We start from the raw sequence: 20,882 nt of genomic DNA on the forward strand, positions 1-20,882 counted from the left end.
AGCAAATGAACACACGCTCTCTGACCAATTACACAGGTATGCAACTAATTACTGTGAGAAGAGAGGGCTGCGGCGGTGCCTGACAGGTCCTGCGCTGAAACAAACGAGCCCTGCACGGGGCGAGAGCAAACAGGACATTTCTATTACAGTGATGAGTGTAATCTCTTCGTGTAGTACCAGAATGAGGAAAACAAGTGCATGCTGGATCATCTGTATCTCGCTTCGTGAGCTCCATCTGTCCGGAAGTAACCGCTGCATTTCTCGTCTCTCTAGACTCCGAGTTTCAACCGGGTGCGGCCGGAGAAAGGACCCGTGTCCGGCGGGACCAGACTGACTATCTCAGGCCGACATCTGGACGCCGGGAGCTCCGTGACCGTGTTTTTGGCCCAGGAAGAGTGTCTGTTTGTCAGGTGAGCAGCTTTTCTGTCAGCTCTTAACCGGATCTTCCGGTTGAGGATCACATCTGTGTCCCTCAACATCTGTGGGATACAGTTGGACTTCGGAGGAAGCGAGATATGTCATTTCCAGATGAAATCAAATGAGCGTGCATGGCTGTCTTCAAATATGTCCACATGCTCGTGTAGCAGGAAGCATGATGCATTACTAGTTGTGATTGTTAGTGAGCTGTGTGGTGATTAAAATGCAGGAGCATCTGCTTAGTGACGTGACGTGTGGCCAAGTATGGGAACCCATCCTCCGAATTCACTAACAAATCTCAGCTGGTGAATCTGGTTTACCAAAGAAATCTTGCTGGCACAAAAAGCATAAGTAAACATGAAGAAAATTAAGTTAAAAAAAACTTTCAACTTCTACTTTCAACTATTTTTAATTTTAGCCAATCAACTGGCACTGTAGTAATTAAATATCAATTAAATATTAAGATGAATATATATGTTTATCTATTTTAATGAGTACATATATCTACAGTGATAATGTGTGTGTGTATATAAATATATATATATAGCACAAACACGCAATTTAAATTTTTAATTGGTCGTTTTCAATGAATATTTAAACATTAAATGACTACAGAATTAGAAGAAGAATATTTTTGTATTATTATTTATTTTTATTTTATTAAATTTTTATTTTATTATTTTTATTACATAATTATGATTCCATTTTTGCCAGAAATAAGCCATTTTCTGTAATTGTGTAATTAAAATTAGATTGTTAAATCTAATATCATGGTGCCTCTAAAGCCAGTCTGAAAGCAATTTACTCACTGGAAAGACCAGCATGTCTCTCATTCATATTTAGACTGGTTTATTCTGGTCTAGCCATGTTGATTACCAGCAAAACTCAGCTGGTGAGACTGGTTGGCCAAAAATGTCTCACTGGTAGAAAAACCAGCATCCAAGACACATTAGAGGTCCTTTCAACCTATTGAAAAAAAACATCTTAAACCAGTCTAAGGTGGTTAGCTGGCCTTCCAGCCTTGGCAAGATGGTTAAGCTTTTTCTGAAAGGGTTTTAGGGTTTTTAGACTTATGACTGACCAGACAAACACCAGCTTAAATAAACCATCTTAAAATTAGACAAGACCAGCGAACCACTGTAGGCTGGTTTAGGCTGTTTATTCAGTCAGATTTTGATACATTTTTCATAATTTAAAGAATTATGTAAATGGCTTCAAATATTTCTGGTTTTGTATCATTTAACTTCATGTTTTGTTCCAACAGGAGAACGGTGCGTGAGATAGTGTGTGTGACGCCAGCATCAGCATCAGGCTCTGGAGCTTCATCCGTCAAGCTCTTCATTGACAAGGCCGAGGTCACCAGTGATACACGCTACATTTACACTGAAGATCCAACCATTTCCAGTGTAGAGCCCAACTGGAGCATCATTAAGTACGTTAACACAGTCTCACACATGCTTAGTGGCTCTGTTCCAAACCCTCACTGTCTGCTGTCTACACAGGTTAATATGTCTTGCTAACTTCAAAGACAACTTCCTAAGCCTAATAGAATTTCATAAATGAATGAACTGAAATGCTGCACGTGGACAGAAACTCACTCACAGCTGTTTCCGACAGAGAGTTAGCATATGTCAGTGTCCAATTAGCACAAAGAATATATGGCAAGCTTGAGAACTGATAATTAAAATAGTTTGAGTGAAATAGAAATAAAAATATATGGTCAATACACCATCCTGGATGAGAATACGATTAGCGCATTGTAATCTGTGAACCTTATATCAGTAGAATAAACCATCTTAAAGCCAGACAGGACAGCAAACCACTATAGGCTGAATTAAACAGTCTATGAATGGAAGAAATACATAATCGGAAGAATGAAAAAAAAATATGGTTAATAAAAATGGTTAAATTTGAACCAGTTTTTTAAATAATAATACATTTTTGCTTTTTTTTGCTTAAAATGTTTCACTTTTTGCCATTATTTGTTTATGGATATTTAATGACTGCAGTGCTTATTTCTTAGTTGAAATGAGAATTAGAAGTTATATATTACAAGTAATGTGAAATGTTCACGTTTTAACATATGATTCAGTTTCTACCTAAATAAGCATTGTATTCATTAAACACCTACTAACGTTACATATGTACAGAATATGTATGTGTGTTGCCTTTAATTTTGACTAAAGTAGATATTTTAGAAGGTCAAAATTTTGCTGCTTACTGTTCACTAGAGCCTAAATTCTGACTCACTAGAAGCAGATGCACAGTTATATATGCAGAGTCACTCAGTTTGAGGTATGAAACTTGTGAAACTTGCTTGTTTGTTCTGATAGTGGCAGCACCACTCTCGCGGTCACAGGGACCAATCTGCTAACCATTCAGGAACCCAAAGTCAGAGCCAGATATGGAGGTGTGGAGACCACAAATGTGAGTTCCCCACCAGCTGTCCTTTTCCTGTCTGCCTGCACCATCATTACGGATAGCTTGTTGTTTACACGATTGGTACAAATATCAGGATGTACCTCTGTAGGTTTGTACGGTGGTGAATGACTTTGTGATGACGTGCTTGGCTCCGGGGATCATCTACACCAAGCGCCAAGTTCCAGATTGCGGAGTTCATCCAGATGAGTTTGGCTTCATCCTGGACCATGTGTCCGCCCTCCTCATCCTCAATGGAACTCCTTTCACGTACTATCCAAACCCCACCTTTGATCCCTTTGGGAATGCTGGGATTCTGGAGGTCAAACCAGGATCACCCATCATCTTGAAGGCATGACCTTTGACATAATTTCATCATCCTGTATTTAGATTTTCTCATTTGGAATTTGTGTATCTCTATCTCATGAAGATTGTCATATTTTGCTCCAGTGTCATTTTTTCCATAATGTAAAATTATATGTATTTATTTACAAGAAAATGACCCTTAAGAAAATGTTTATTAAATTAGGATTTTTTTTTAATTAAGCAAATTCTCACATCATAGTTTTTTTTTAATTATTATTATTAAAATTAAATCAAAATTAAAATGTATATACCAAATATGACCATAAGGTGTACTTAGGTTTTACTAATATGCTTTACAATTTAAAATGTTTAATTTTGCATAACATAAAATTAAGGAAAGGGGTTTAAACGTGCTAAATTACAATAAAAATATAATAGTATAATAGTCACAGTATTGAACATTTTAATGTTCTTAAACCAGTCAAAATGTTCTTTTTTTATTATTTGAATATAATGGGTTTTTTTTTTAATGCTTTGTTTTTAAATTAAATTTTTTTATACTATACCATTTAAATATATACAGTTTTTTCATATATAGTATAACTATATATGATTTATATTATGTAATTTATGATTTGTATCATATTAAATTTTTTAATTTGGGGTGAAATATGTCCTGAACGTTTCGAATGATATTGATCTCTTTTTGGTGAATTCAGTTTTCTGTCCTTTTATCTCTAAAAAGGGCAAGAATCTCATCCCCTCTGCTCCTGGCAACGCCCGCCTGAATTACAGTGTGATGATTGGAGAAACGCCCTGTCTGTTAACAGTCTCTGAATCTCAGCTGCTCTGTGATTCACCAGATCTGACCGGAGAACAGCGAGTGATGGTGAGGATCATGCATGACATTAATTATGACATTTCCCATTGTCATGACATTTCCCACTGTGCATCATAAACCTGGTGAAGAGCAAAACATAGTTACCTCTCATTGCACTGACTGAGAATTTACGGCTCCTTATTTATTGTATATCAACCAATAAAGGTGGCAGAAAATAAATTGATGGCCGTAAGATGGCGAAAATACTGAATGTTTGGTTTGCATGGACTCGGGCATTCTGCCTCTCATATAAACAGTCTCATAATAAGCCACTGCCGCATGGCCATTTTTTACCTTTAATGCTAAACAGGAAAACATAAAGGTCAACTGGAAGTGGCTCGCCGTACATTAAGTACTTATAAGGATTATAGGGAGCGCTGATACAAGCAATTTTCCACGTAATCTAGCTATCTGCCCTCCCAGCAGCAGACTGGAATCCTTCATAACCTTTCTGAGCACTGACTTATGATTAGAAATCGCATCTGAGACACGTTCAGCCCCCTTAATTGATAATAATGGCTTTCATTAGTGGTCATTGCTCAGGAAATCATCACTATTGTTGTTACTTATACTTTAGTTAATCATTTGAACGAACCCTTTACCCTAAGTATTAAACTTTAGTACTTTATCATGTTTAACCCTGCACCGTTGTCATGAATGATTGTGTTTACATACACCCTCTTAGTGCGATTTATAATAAGATTTTGGCAATATTGCGATTAAACTTTAACTCATGTAAGCGCAATACTTCAATTTGAATAATGTGATTAAACTCATAATCGCAGCAAGCATAATCGTATTAACATTGATGGCGTACACGGATTTTAATCTAAATATACAGGCAGTATTGCCGCAGTAATGCCGCTCTGACCAAAGTGCGTATGTGCTTGTGACATACATGAATGACGTGACTCACACCTGCAAAAATACGCAGATTAGAAACGATGGCGGGTAAGAAAGCTTCGCATTTCTGGGGAAAACATAACCCGCTGCCACCAGTCTGTTCCTTACCTTCATCCAGAAACGGCGAGTAGAACGCGATGGCAGTGTAGGCAAACGAATTAACATCACATTTCTATGGCACAACTTTAAGCCCCGTTCACACTACAAGCGACACGCAATGACAAAGCGACACAATCCCATTCATTTCAATGGAGAGCTGTCGATTTCCAGTGACACGAGCGACAGCAACCGTTGGCGACTGGATGGGACATGTCCAGCGAAGCGACAAAGTTGAGAATCCTTCAACTTTATGCAAATGAAGAGCGACTTTCGGGAGCGACAGCCAATACGAGTAACAGTAGAGCTCATGTGATCCTCTCTCAGCTATTGTGGTGAAGAAAGATGAAGAAAAAATAGATCCTTGCTGTGAGCAATAATCCTATCTTGTATGACATGTTTCTTGCCACCTACAGGGACATATTAAAGAAAAACGATGCTTGATTTCAGCGGTGTCTGAAATCGTGGGGATTTACAATTGCCTGTAAAACTAGATCTTAAATAATTTCTTTCAATAATATCTTGTATGACTGCAAACAAAGCCATAAATGTGTAACGGGTCTAACGTAGCCCCTGCGTGGGTGCATATTGAAAAGAAACTGTTGGTCCTTTTTCCAGCAGAGGCCTTCTTGGCACAGCTTGCTCGACCAGTACCTGACCAGAATCGTGTTCTTACTTTTGTTAGAGAAAGTTGGAAATTGTATCTCCAAAACTTCAAACAAACCCTATGGGTTGACACCTAGAGCCTCGATTTGGTATAATACTAAATGACAAACAGATAGAAAACATTTCTACTGGACACAGTGGGCTAATAAAGGGATTTGATTCTTGGAAAACCTCTATGAAGGAACACATGGGATTTACAATAAATATTACAATATAAACTGTTACTGTGTAAAAGAATACTGCTGTACAAAAAAAAACGTATTTGATTAATTGATTGTTTTCATGTTTCAAGTGTTTTGTTCATATAGCAGTACTTTTTTTATGTTGTGCATAACAATGCGATTATTCGCAGAAAACCATGTGATTAATCGCGATTAAGAAAAAGTTTTTAAAAAGTAGTTTTAAATCACTGAATGTTTGCCAAAACTGTATTGGCAAACATTCAGTGCAAAACCTTGTCACAGCAATTGCTTTCTAAACTGATCAATAGAATCACAAGAAGTCAATTCTATTCAAATCCAGGACCTTCTCCTCTAAATATAAGGTAAACATTCACATTAAGCCACTTAATTTGATCCAACACCTTCCTGTTTGACTGATTAGCACTAACTCAGTATCAAAGAGCCGATTATTCAGTTTCAGTTAGTGAATCCACAGTGTGGAGAAACACCCATAGAAAAGGGAAAAAAGAGTTCTAGAGAGACATAGTAAGAGCCAGAGTGCCGGGATCACTCAGCTAATGACCTGACACATATCGACAGCGCTCCAGGATTCACTTTGTTCCCCTCTATCACCAGGTCTCAATAATTCATGCAGCCACGCGGGGTACAAGCAGCCACAGAAAGGTGAAACTTGTTAGGACAGATGGCTGGATGCCGCGTTTAATTGGTCCACAAATAGTGCAAGGCTGAGCTCCCGGTACCAAGCCTCAGTCAGACCGAATCTCTAACTAGACCTCTATTACCTGCTGATTTCTGCCTAATTGCTTTCACACCTGTGCCAAAGTTATTTTTTGAAGTAATTTGATATGGATTAGTGGTCATGGAGTCTGACGGAGGCATGGGCAATTGTTCTCTCGCCGCAAGTGGAGGAACGCGATGTGAACGTGTCAAGCAAGTGCATAATTCTGTAATAATTCTAATTGTGAGCTGATTTCATTCAAGAAGAAACAGTATGAGTGCCCTCAGCCAATCAAAAGCTCTCATTATGACCCACTAAAGCCAACAGGGTCATTAGATTGAAGGGCCTTGCACTCAACCCATTCTAATAGTTTCTTTTGTCTGTGCGAGTAGATTCTCGTGGGCGGCCTGGAATATTCTCCTGGAACGCTTCACATTTATTCTGACAGCACTCTCACGCTGCCTGCCATCATCGGGATCGGAGCCGGCGGCGGTGTCCTCCTCATCGCCATCATCGCTGTGCTCATCGCCTACAAGCGCAAGACACGGGATGCCGACCGCACGCTCAAACGCCTACAGTTGCAGATGGACAATCTGGAGTCCCGGGTGGCGCTAGAGTGCAAGGAAGGTAAGATTTTTGGGGTAGTTCAGCATCTGTGGTGCATATGCAAAGCTGTTTCAGACAGGTCTGGAGAGTGTTTTAATTAGCTTCTAATGGTTTTAACACATAGGATAAATCAAATGGAGCTGTTATGTATTATTTTATTGTGCGTGAAGTTTCCCGTGGGCACTGAACAGGAGCGAGTCGGATGCATCTCTCACACTGCAGTAGCCTGGATTCTTGCAGAGTTTGACGCAGTCTTTGTGGAGGGATTGAACTGGGTCATGACGTCAGAAAGTCCTCATCCTTTGATACCGGTTTTATTCACGGCTTTAAAAGGATCTGTAGCTCAGGCAGACACTGTGCGGTGTTATTTATGCATTTGTTAAAAGAATGCCATGAGATACTGGAATGAATGCGGCTTTAAAGTTTTTTCATTCGTGTCTTTTGACAGTGGGCATAGTTTCCCAAAGACTGAAACTGTTTGCATTCACACCAGAAGTGCTGTTATATAAAGAGAGAGAGAGAGAGAGAGAGTGCAATTTTACAATTTGTAACAATATAATACATGTAGGATGCATTAACTTGGTCAAAGGTAACAGTAAATATGCTTATAATGTTACAGAAGATTTTCATTTCAAATAAATACTGTTTTTTAAAACTTTCAAATAATCCTGAAAAAAAAGTATCACGATTTTCCACAAAAATATTAAGCAGCACAACTGTTTTCAACATTGAAAATAAGAATAAATCACCATACTAGCATGATTTCCTATGGATCATATGACAGTGAAGAAGTATTGGCTCCAGTCAGAAATTCACCTTTGGCATCACAGGAATAAATTACATTTTAAAATACATTCAAATATATTTCTGTGTAATATATGCACTGTGTATGTGTTTGTGTCTATGTATGTATATAGTAAATTTTGTTTAACATAATTGTTAATTTAAATACAGCCATGTATTTTTTGTGTAATATTAATTATGTAATATACAATTTATTTACAATATATAATTTAATGATAGCAGAAATACAGAAAAGATCACTTTTACTTATTGTAGTACTGAACGCACTTTAAAAAATCGAGAAGATTCAATATTATTGTGCTCTACAACTCAATTAAAGAGAAAAATGACTTCAATTTTCTTGTTTTAAATCATTGATGGATAATTTAAGTATTTATGAGTCTCTGATGAATGTAAAAAATTGCCCTATTAGACAAGAAAAGAGTGTTTGATTACCATCAACAGAACAGAACAACCAGCTACACTGAGAAGTTGCAAAGGAAACCAATTAAATTAGAATCTTGTTTAGTTTCATTGTTTCTGTGTCATGAAGTTCATAAATTTCAGAAGATATGAAATGGAAATGACACAAAATAATAATTTCTTACTATACTGTAACTAATAGAAGAAATCTCAAAATATGGTCAAAAATCCTCCTTGTATATCTGTCTGTCACTGCATATGAGGTCTTCTTCAGTCTGATGGATGCATTTCTCTTTTGTTCTTTATTTCTCTCAGCATTCGCTGAGCTGCAGACAGATATTCAAGAGCTGACAAACGACATGGACGGTGTAAAGATCCCTTTCCTAGAGTATCGTAACTACACCATGAGAGTGATGTTCCCTGGCATTGAAGAACACCCCGTTCTAAAAGAGCTGGACGTAAGGGAACTTTTAAAACCTCCTGATTCAATTTCTCTGTCCCCAGGTGTCGTCTGTCACTCGCAAGTGCCAATAAGTAGGTTGCCACAACTCATAGACCATTTTCTTTTAATCCTTCTGCCAAAAAATGAAAGCAAAAAAAATGTGCTTTAAAAAGATCCCCTAAGCTCTGAAGCTTCGGTACTGCGGTTTCAGTAGTGAGCTTCAGAGCGAACGCCCCTCTTTCAGCATGCTTTTTAATTAAAACCTCAGGCAGAATGAAATCAGCAGCCCTGCAAGGCCCTGGTGGAATAGCTGTCTAGAGACGTGCCTTACCAAAAATGTGTTGAAAATAGTCAGCAAACAATTAAATCTCAGCGCAGCGGAGCTTTCATTCAGGCCACAACTGTTATTGCGCATGTTTCTCTCATCTCCTTCCTGTCATGCTTTTCCATTTGTGTTTTCGTTTTCCTGCTTTTTCTTTCGTTAAATCAAATGTTCCCGCTCCTCTCAGTCTCCGGCTAATGTGGAGAAGGCCCTACGCTCTTTCAGTCAACTGCTGAACAACAAGATGTTCCTGCTGACCTTCATCCACACACTAGAGGCTCAGAGGTCCTTCTCCATGCGGGATCGTGGCAACGTGGCCTCCCTCCTCATGGCGGCGCTGCAGGGACGGATGGAGTATGCCACTGTGGTTCTCAAACAGCTTCTTGCCGACCTGATCGAAAAGAACCTGGAGAACCGTAACCACCCCAAACTGCTGCTTAGACGGTAAGAGATCATTCACATTTCTTACTCAAAGTTACTAGATGATTCATCATCACTCTTGTAAAAAATAAACAATTATTAAGGCCCTAGAAACCCCCAGAATATCTTAGCAACTGCATAACAACATCCTAGCAACCCCCCAGAACACCTAAAGCCGAGTTTCCACCGCAGGAACTTTACCCAGGAACTAGGGACTTTGGCCGGTACTCGTGTGTTTCCACCGCAGGAACCAGGAACTAAATAAAGTTCCGGGTAAAAAAAATGCCCCTCAGAAAGTCCCTGCTGGCGAAGTAGTACTTTTTTAAAGTTCCGGAACTTTCGGGGGCGGGACTTGGGTGCTAAACATCCTGATTGGTTGAGTTCACGCAGCATTGGTTGAGTTTAACCACCATTTATTCGGATCATTTTCAAAATATTACTGTTATTAATATATTATTATTATATATTAAAAATATTACAGGTGAGAATGTAGTTGTTTAAAACTCAAATCTGTGGTTTATTTATAAAGACAGCGCCTTTTAAAAAATGTGTTTTTCTAATTTCGGAGACAGTCAGCTCCATGCGTTCAGCGGGACTTCAGGGATCATGTATCCACCGAGAGCAGCCTCACCTCGGCTAGACCTTCTGATATGTGCCGCTGGCTCTGATGTCTCTTTAGTGGTTAAACATAAAATATAATTCGTTTTGGTAACAGGTAATCTTTGGTCTGTATTCAATTTATCTATATGTTAAAATGAAAATAAAAAGAGGCAGTTGATGTAATATTTCGTTTCATTGTAATGGCTGTATATATACACATATCCCTGAACTAAGTACATTTCTGCGTCTGAAAAACGGAAGGAGGCAGTGGTATTTAATATCCTATTTCGTTTAATTGTAAATATACAGAGACGAAAATTCAGAACTACAGAGAATGAAAGTCTTAAATGTGCGTACTTTGTATTGAAAAAAACGCGTGTCACCAGACTATTTGCCTAATCTTCACGGTACTTTAGACTGCGGTGGAAACACGGAAAGCAACAGGTCTGGGGGCAAAATAGTTCCTGGGGAAAAAAGTTCCTGGTACAATTGTTCCAGGTAATTTCGGTGGAAACGCAGCATTAGTAACCACCTAGCTATGCCTTAACAATCCCCAAAAATAGACCCCTCTGGACACCTTAACAACCCCCTAGCAAAACTATAACAACTGTTCAGAAAAACCTACCAATGACACCGCTTAATTAGTATTTATGGATTGTGTTTGTTTTTGTCAGAACTGAATCCGTGGCTGAGAAGATGCTCACCAACTGGTTTACGTTCCTCCTTCACCGCTTCCTCAAGGTTAGTGATGTGTTTTCTAATATAGCCATACATTGTCATTTTTAATCATGTGCTATGTGCAAAGTCCTACGTGAAATTGAGCTACAGCCTCAAACCTCTCTTTGGCTAACTAGCATCTTATTTGTGAGAAGATTTTGGCATGGTGACGTTTTTGACTCATCGCAAAGCCTGCAAATAAATCTTTCTAAAGTCTACACTCCAGTTAGCGACTCAAGGAAAGCCACAGCTTCCGCCGCGTGGAGGCTGAGAGGGCACTCGCTTAGTCCCACATCCTGTCAGGTGTTACAGAGTTCACCAAGATGACCCAAACACCACTGAATCAGGCTAAAGCAGATTGAGATGGCTATTAGCAGTAAGGGCGGGAACATCAGGCCCTTTGTGCATTCAGGGCTGGAATCGCTCTACGGAATGTAGCGCTGGCCAGCCGCCCAGCGTCTTTACATCACATCAGTGCAGATGTTAAAGTGTTTGGCCACCATACATGCCTCTAGGAGTAATTACCACGAAATGTGCTCTCGGTACGGCTCTATTGCACTGCCTGGGTGTGTTTCATATATATACTGAGCCAAAGCATTCAGTATGTTTATATCTGTTGTACATTGATGTCGCATACATCACCTTGTTAATAAACATTTATTTTGGGCATCACTTTAACATTACATTCATAAAGAGCATATATATATATACGCAGCGAACATTCTTAGAACTTTATGGCAAGGTTCTCTCAAAGCTTTGAACAAATATTCTTCCCGTAACCTTAATATTGAAAAGTAACATTCCCATGATTGTAAAATCATTAAACAGAACATTCCTTTGGAGTTTTATTTATTGTTATCATAACCTAGAATAAAGAAAAAAAACCGGGGGCATTTGAAGTTTTTGTTTACATAGTATATATGTGTGTGTACTGTTTATTTATTATGTATAGTAATAAATAATAGATAAATACAAACACATGCATGTATATATTTAATATATAATAAAAATTATATTAATATAAAAGTATATATATGTAAATACATGTAAAAAAAAAAAAATCTAAATATATGGTATATATGTGTGTGTATTTATATATACATAATAAATATACGCAGTACACATATATTATGTAAACAAAAACTTTTATTTTGAATGTGAGTAATCATGATTAATCGTTGCTCAGCACTAAATTAAATGTAATAAAACGATGATTAAATAAATTGCCATAAAACAAGTCCAGAAAGCTATATGCTATAATTATGTGATTTCACTTTTAGAGTTTTACAAAAGAAAGTCATGCAGGTTTGGAACAAAATGAAGGTGTATAAATGATGATAGATTTTTAATTTTGGGTGACTTAATCCTACAAGGGTTACATAAATATTTGTTAACGGATATGTAGGGCTTCCTCTTGTGCTGTCAGTTCATGTTTACTGTGCTTCTGTTAAACCGTGTGAATTCTCCGTTCAAACGTGTCTGTTAGCGAATGAAACCTGGCGCGGATCCCGTGACACACATCTGTTGTGTCATAACAGGGTCTAACGGCCAGACTATGAATAGCAGATGGAGCCAGCCTCTAAAAGCAATAGAAAGATGAGGATTTGATGTATATATTAGGACGAAATGCATTTGACATAGTTCAGAGGCTGGTTGTTTTGAATTACTTGCTGTTAGGCTTGCAATGGATGCTGGGTAACCCTCTCCGCCTGCGTTAGAAGAGTGTGATTCAGGATGTCATGCTGTAATTAATAATGTCAAGCTGATCTCGCCTAAGAACTAAATAATAGCCTCCCCTCAGTATCGCTGTTTAGTCATCAAATGCTTTTAAGTGGGTAATTGGAGACTTCTCCACACTTCACAAATGCCATCTGAAAAGAACCGTGATCGGACGCGTCTCTCATTCTCACGGCCGCTCTTTCTTTCACTGCACACTTGCCGCCTTGTGTGTCATTTTCGCTTCCTTCTGGTCAGAATATGTATTTTTCTCTCTTCTTTCATTGCTTTTGCCTCTGCTTTTAAAGGGGCAATTAGGCGTGTTCGAAGTGTGTGAAAATTACAGCTCGTTGTGATTTTATTGAATTGATGTTCTGTGGTATTTTGTGCAGGACGTCATCCTGAGTTCTTAAGCATGTTCTTTAAAGGTAAAAGGTTTTAAAGGAGACATGTAATGGAAAACATGATTTTCTTGCTCTTTTGGAAATAAAAGCACTAAGGTTCCACACTGACGTACTAAAATGTTCACAACACAGCTTCTGCTTATGAGACATAAGCACTATTTGTTACTGGATTTGTTTTCTCTTCAATGTTTGCATTTTTTAATTATTAACACTGGATGTCTGTGATTTCATATAGTGATTCGATTGGGTTTGGATCTCTAGTTTTTATGTAAGTGTACAGTCGTGGCCAAAAGTTTTGAGAATTACATAAATACTGAAAATTGGAAAAGTTGCTGCTTAAGTTTTTATAATAGCAATTTGCATATACTCCAAAATGTTATGAAGAGTGATCAGATGAATTGCATAGTCCTTCTTTGCCATGAAAATTAACTTAATCCCAAAAAAACCTTTCCACTGCATTTCATTGCTGTCATTAAAGGACCTGCTGAGATCATTTCAGTAATCGTCTTGTTAACTCAGGTGAGAATGTTGACAAGCACAAGGCTGGAGATCATTATGTCAGGCTGATTGGGTTAGAATGGCAGACTTGACATGTTAAAAGGAGGGTGATGCTTGAAATCATTGTTCTTCCATTGTTAACCATGGTGACCTGCAAAGAAACGCGTGCAGCCATCATTGCATTGCATAAAAATGGCTTCACAGGCAAGGATATTGTGGCTACTAAGATTGCACCTAAATCAACAATTTATAGGATCATCAAGAACTTCAAGGAAAGAGGTTCAATTCTTGTAAAGAAGGCTTCAGGGCGTCCAAGAAAGTCCAGCAAGCGCCAGGATCGTCTCCTAAAGAGGATTCAGCTGCGGGATCGGAGTGCCACCAGTGCAGAGCTTGCTCAGGAATGGCAGCAGGCAGGTATCTGAGCGGATCTGCACGCACAGTGAGGACAAGACTTTTGGAAGATGGCCTGGTGTCAAGAAGGGCAGCAAAGAAGCCACTTCTCTCCAAAAAAATCATCAGGGACAGATTGATCTTCTGCAGAAAGTATAGTGAATGGACTGAGGACTGGGGCAAAGTCATATTCTCAGATGAAGCCCCTTTCCGATTGTTTGGGGCATCTGGAAAAAGGCTTGTCCCGACAAGAAAAGGTGAGCGCTACCATCAGTCCTGTGTCATGCCAACAGTAAAGCATCCTGACACCATTCATGTGTGGGGTTGCTTCTCAGCCAAGGGCTCACTCACAATTCTGTCCAAAAACACAGCCATGAATAAAGAATGGTACCAAAACACCCTCCAACAGCAACTTCTTCCAACAATCCAACAACAGTTTGGTGAAGAACAATGCATTTTCCAGCACGATGGAGCACCGTGCCATAAGGCAACCTCAAGAGGCGGGTGGACAAACAAAAACCCACTAATTCTGACAAAATCCAAGAAGTGATTATGAAAGAATGGGTTGCTATCAGTCAGGATTTGGCCCAGAAGTTGATTGAGAGCATGCCCAGTCGAATTGCAGAGGTCCTGAAAAAGAAGGGCCAACACTGCAAATACTGACTCTTTGCATAAATGTCATGTAATTGTCGATAAAAGCCTTTGAAACGTATGAAGTGCTTGTAATTATATTTCAGTACATCACAGAAACAACTGAAACAAAGATCTAAAAGCAGTTTAGCAGCAAACGTTTTGAAAACTAATATTTATTCAATTCTCAAAACTTTTGGCCACGACTGTACATTACTGTTCAAAAGTTTGGGGTCATGAATTTTTTTTATGTTTTTGAAAGTCTCTTTTGCTTGATAAAAAATGCAGTAAAAATATTCATATTGTGAAATATTATTACAATTTAAAGTAACTGTTTTCTATTTGAATGTAATTAATTCATGTGATGCAAAGCTGAATTTTCAGTGGCCATTCTCAGTCTTTAGTGTCACATGATTCTCCAGAAATCATTTTAATATGCTAATTTGCTGAAACATTTCTAATTATCAATATTGAAAGCAGTTGTGTTGCCTAATATTTGATAATGCATGTATTTATTATTAGATTTGTTTTAAGTATTCTTTGATTAATAAAACAAATATCAACTACAAAAACAATTATTTTAAATGCAGTTTTTTGCAGCAATGTAAAAATCTGTGTTGTCATTTTTTAATCCGTTCAATCCATCCTTGCTAAATAAAGGTATAAATTTCTTTCCAAAAAGCAAAAACCTTTTGTAACAGTAGTACAGCAGATATTGATTTTATTTCTGCTTCATGCAACTCTTTGAAATGGCTAATGGGAGTTGTGTGGGAATGCATTAACTAGAATGCATTGCTTAGCCAATCAAAACAGGTGAATTTATTAATGAAGAAATCTTAAAGGTACAGTAGCAAAAACAACCTGTGAAAGTCTATGGGTAAGATGTTGGAAAATGAACATATAAAACTTTGTTGCAAGACACCTTGACTAACATTATAAGTGGACTTTAGGGAGATAATAAAATACTTCAATAGTGTAGAATATGACCTCTCTCTCTCTCTCCCTCTCTCTCTCCCTCTCTCTCTCTCTCTCTCTCTCTCTCCCTGCCTCTCTCTCTCTCTCTCTCTCACTCTCTCTGTGCAGGAGTGTGCTGGCGAGCCTCTTTTTATGCTCTACTGTGCTATAAAACAGCAGATGGAAAAAGGTCCCATAGACGCCATCACAGGAGAGGCCAGATACTCCCTGAGCGAAGACAAGCTCATCCGACAGCAAATCGACTACAAGCAGCTGGTCAGTGTCCCCATGGTGACACTCTCGCACATATCCCATAATCCCTCCCTCTTCCTGTCTCCCAGCACCCGCCGTTTTATCGAAGACCACAAGTGTTTGACATTTTAGCTCAAATATACATTTAAAAAGGACCAATACACTACAAATGTTGTACCTTTTCAGATGCTTCCAGCTAGAAATCTTTTAATAGAAATGCCAGTGTTGTTTTAGTGTACTTATGGTTTTAGTTTAAACCCTGACTACTATTTAACTTAATATTACTAATACACACTTTGCCCTGTCTTTTGGTGTATTCTAGTATTCTGTCCACATTTGAAAGATCAGTGCCAGATCCAGTATCTTGTTTTTCTGGTTCTGATTAAGATCCGGTTCTTAATTCTGAATCCTAATGTTCATTAGTGATCCATTGACCCTTTAAAGATAAAACCAATCAGACAGATGATATCAGACCAAGCAAAGTAAGTTCTAACATGACTTTGAGAGCAGGGTTTCTCAAAGGCGGCATAATGGAGACAAAGAATGACCTGATCAGAGCCTGTAATGACTGAAACAAACCTGAAAATTTCTCATGGCATAAAACAACCCCAATGCTCCTCATTTATCTCAGCAGACAGCCAGGAAATACAGCGGCTGATTTACTCTCTCTCTCTCTCTCTCTCTCTCTCTCTCTCTCTCTCTCTCTCTCTCTCTCTCTCTCTCTCTCTCTCTCACATACACAAACATGACTACACAAAAGAGCATATTTACTGTCTGCACCAACAGAGTTCTGTGCATTGATTTTAAATGGAACAATACGAGCCGACCAATGCACAAGCTTTAATCTATGGCTCCTAAGTAGTAGTTAAAGCCATTGGACGTCTCATCAATTCCACAGTATTCAGGATAGATCTGCTTAAGGGAATCAATATATAGCACAGTTATTCAGCTGTCTTAGCTGTCAACCCTAAAGAGAGACCCCTATGGGCCGACAGAAAAGGTCAGGCTCAGCTGTAACACAGCATGTATGTTGACATATTCATTAGGAGTGCAAACATTTGCCCTTGTTTTCATTCTTTGTTAAATAATGTGACACATCATGAATTATAAATTAGATTGTTCCAGTTCTGAATGCTGACTGGTCAGTCCAGCTATGCATATTAGATATTTAATTGTGCTTGCTCATTTCTGCCATATTAGTACATCCATCTCTAGCTCAATTTTTAAGGCTAAATTCATGTGCAGTATTTAAAACGGTTTGTTCAAATAATTGAATTATATATATATATATATATATATATATATATATATATATATATATATATATATATATATATATATATATATATATATATATATATTATAAAAAAGAATATAATAATAATCATAATAATATTAATAATATTATGATATATGAAGGGCCAAACTTTATATTAATTATAAATTATATAAAATTATATAATTATATAAAATTATATAAAATAATTTAATATTAAATATAATTATATAAAATGTATATAATGTATATTTAAAAAAATCTGAATATATAAATTTAGGTCTGAATATATAGAAGTGAATATAGTTATAAGTCTGAATATATACATACATATATATGATATATAACATATATATAAAATGAAGATGATTAATACATAAGAGATATCATTTCCACAGTATTTCAATGGATCCAGTATTTACTCTTACTTTAAGCATTAAACGCTTCAGCTGGACCAGGAAGTCTGCCTGCGGGTGTGTGAACACGTGCTAAAGGGCACACTAAAGTCACCTTTACACACTCTCATCTTCCCACACACACAGCCAGAGACGAGAACTGATCTTTATGGTGTTAAGCTTTCATAAAACCCTCATTTCGTCCAAGCTCTGAGTTTCAGCCCAATCCAGTTTCTAAACCGACGCCGGATGTCCTAAATATAGCTGGGCTCCATCTCCGGGAGAATTCCTTAATTTACTGTGTAATTGGGTTTTAATCACAAACTCCTCATGTGTGAGCCGCGGCTGGAGAGGAGGAATTGCCGTAAGCTAATGATCAGCGAGTAGCCGTGATTACGGATGCATAGTCGCGCACCAGTGCCAGCTGCATTGTTTTAATCGCACAATTAACGTGGCCCATGCACACAAAAGGTCTTCTCATGAATTTATATGGACCGTTGTCACGGTGTGAATGGAGATATATCAAAGCATCGGCTTCGTAACAAATGCTCGGCTCTTTAATGTAACTCGCATGCCTGTTTATGAAGCTGTTATTTGTATGTGTTACTCACTTGGTAAGTGCTGAGGGCTGTTTTTTATGATTTCGCTTACTGGCTGCATAAATGAGCTGATGCACACATTCTACAGCTCGTCTTATTTATTTTATCAATGCTGTATACCTGCATGATGGTTTTATTGCTTTATGAAGGTTTTACCATAGCAACTATGGCAAAAATTATGTACAGTACAGTCATACAGTAAAATATTAATTTCATACACTTACAGAAGTATTAAAAGTACCATGGTGTTACTATGTTTTATTTGGGCATGGTACCATGGTTTGTATTTTCTTTTAGAAAAACTGTCGTGATGAACCGTGATAATGTCAAATTCTGTGAATTTTAACTTAGTTGATCGTTCAGTTATGTACTTTTTTTTTCTCTGAAATTCCTGCTGAACACTTCCTCGTCTGTCATTGGTTAGACAAACAAATCGTCGCACCCCCAAATTCACACAATTGGTATGTTTTGATTTCGGTTCCATACTAAAAACAAACAGAGCAATATCTTGTTAGCACTTGAAACAGTAATTGTCAAATTCTGTACATTTTAATTTATTTGTTCATTCACTCATCATTGTTTTTTATTTATTTATTTTTCCCCCTTAACTTTATGCTGAACACTTCCTAACTTGTCATTGGTCAGTCAAACAAATAGTTTAATTATTATTATTTATTATTAGTTTATTAATTTAATATTAGTTCACATTTTTTTCCCCTGAACCAGTCAAAAAGTCCCGTCCCCATAGTCAGGCCATTGGTTGAGTCAGGGTTGCTGTGTTGGTTAGGCTGCTAAAAACAAACAACCTATAGATGTCTTTCTTGTAGTTGTCTCTGCATATTAAACTGGGTGTTTAATATCAAAATGATTACACACTTTAGCTTGAAGTATCTTTTAACTTTAGACATCAATCAATCATAATCAATCAAATCTTGCAGTTTGTTTTTATCGATCCGTGATCTTTTTATCCAAACCTGCGTGTTTCACATTTTCTGAATACCGCTTTGCAGGCAGATAAATATTTCCCCATTGACATAACAGTTAAAGTTGAGATGGCTATTATGATAAATCAGACCGAAGCATGAAACAGGATCCCTCTATCAATCTTTGATATGCTGGCAGAGCCAGGCCAAATAGAGCTGCAGTCTCCCGCTGTGTGTGATAAAATGTGCCTTGACCTTTCCACATCCTCTTTAGTCCATGTGTTTGTTAGTGTGTGTGTGTGTGGTCTGCATGCTAGATTTGAATGGAGACGTGTTTTGTGTATTTGCTTGTCATCTTGCCAATCAATATTATCCCGGATCTCTATCTCAGACGCTCATGTGTATTCCTCCGGAGGGACAGGCCGGTACAGAAATCCCTGTCAAGGTGCTAAACTGTGACACGATCACTCAGGTGAAGGACAAGCTGCTAGATGCTGTTTACAAAGGCATCCCATACTCACAGCGCCCACAGGCCGACAACATGGACCTGGGTAAAGAACTTTCTGCCTGTATCTGATTCTTAGGTTATCTATCTGTCTGTCTGTCTGTCTGTCTGTTTGACAAACTTTCTTTTTTTCTATTTTGTTCATTTTTTTTATTTTTTATTTTTGTTAAAAAGAAATATAAGACGGTTATCAAATTTTGATCACAAATCATGAAAACAATTTTAAGAAAAGCATGCACTTATAATTGTGCATCGTAAGACCAGTAAATAGGGTCAGTTTTGACATCATGTTGACTGATAGAGAGAACGTATGGAAAACATGGCAAAAGTTTTACCTTTGACACTTTAGAACCATCCTCATCCAAGACTATTGCATTTCTTGTCCTTCTCCAGAATGGCGGCAGGGTCGACTGACCAGAATCATCCTCCAGGATGAAGACGTCACCACAAAGATCGAGAGCGACTGGAAGAGATTGAACACACTGGCGCACTACCAGGTTGAACAACGTTTCCTGGCAGCTGCTCCATTATATCATGCAAGTTTACAAATGCTTGTCGCATGCTGTACAAAAATGGAGATTCTTTTTCTTATAATTCTCATTTTCCATCTCAGGTGACGGATGGGTCTTTGGTGGCTTTGGTTCAGAAGCAAGTATCTGCTTACAACATCGCCAACTCCTTCACGTTCACTCGCTCTCTTAGTCGATATGGTAAGTCTTTCGGATCGCTTTACGCCCCTTGATCCTCGGCTTTAGCCATGTTTGCTTAATACAACATGGATTCTGCCAACCTTTTGTATCATGCCACATGCAGCTTGTTTGGCTCAAATGGGAATCTAAGATCTTTTCCCCAACCATTCTTGGCTGAAGTTATTTAGTCTGAGCTCTACATACTGTAGGCTGTGTTCAAAACCTAGTAAACTAAACTGACAGTCATAATGATGTTTATTGAGACATCTATACTTGCAGACAGTAAACATTGATTCGGCTGACTAGGCTTTGAGACGCAGCTATTAAAAAGATAATGATTTAGAAACCGACTTAAAATATGTAAACTGCAATGCATTGTTAAGAAGCAGATTGAAGTGTCTGCTCATTTGGATTGTATATATTCAAATGTATATAGAGAGCCTGCTGAGGACATCTAGTAGTCCAGACAGCCTTCGATCCAGGGCTCCCATGATCACCCCTGACCAGGAGACAGGCACCAAACTCTGGCACCTGGTGAAGAACCATGAGCACGCAGACCAGCGAGAGGGAGACCGTGGGAGCAAGATGGTGTCTGAGATTTACCTCACACGCTTACTGGCTACCAAGGTACATAAACATCCTGTACAGATAACGTGTGTGTGGTTATTTTTAAAGCAATAAGACACTCAAGGCTGTACGTTACAGTGTTTTAACATGGTTAAAGGATTATTTTAGCCAAGAATGAAACTTCT

The 20,882-nt window shown here is 38.1% G+C and overlaps 1 protein-coding gene across 1 annotated transcript in view; it reads left to right on the plus strand.

The window, feature by feature from the left end:
- The window catches only part of LOC132114871 (plexin A3-like), a 166,432-nt gene that overhangs the window by 138,432 nt on the left and 7,118 nt on the right, over positions 1-20,882 (plus strand). The window contains exons 15-28 of the mRNA XM_059523243.1: positions 274-410; positions 1,682-1,849; positions 2,751-2,844; positions 2,948-3,187; positions 3,887-4,030; positions 6,979-7,213; positions 8,714-8,856; positions 9,350-9,606; positions 10,857-10,923; positions 15,621-15,767; positions 19,328-19,487; positions 19,835-19,938; positions 20,055-20,151; positions 20,567-20,757. Coding sequence (XP_059379226.1) covers positions 274-410; positions 1,682-1,849; positions 2,751-2,844; positions 2,948-3,187; positions 3,887-4,030; positions 6,979-7,213; positions 8,714-8,856; positions 9,350-9,606; positions 10,857-10,923; positions 15,621-15,767; positions 19,328-19,487; positions 19,835-19,938; positions 20,055-20,151; positions 20,567-20,757 — 2,184 coding nt within the window. The remainder of the gene's footprint in view (positions 1-273; positions 411-1,681; positions 1,850-2,750; positions 2,845-2,947; positions 3,188-3,886; positions 4,031-6,978; positions 7,214-8,713; positions 8,857-9,349; positions 9,607-10,856; positions 10,924-15,620; positions 15,768-19,327; positions 19,488-19,834; positions 19,939-20,054; positions 20,152-20,566; positions 20,758-20,882) is intronic.

The sequence above is a fragment of the Carassius carassius genome, chromosome 34 (assembly GCF_963082965.1).
Source record: "Carassius carassius chromosome 34, fCarCar2.1, whole genome shotgun sequence".
In the NCBI taxonomy this organism is placed as follows: Eukaryota; Metazoa; Chordata; class Actinopteri; order Cypriniformes; family Cyprinidae; genus Carassius; species Carassius carassius.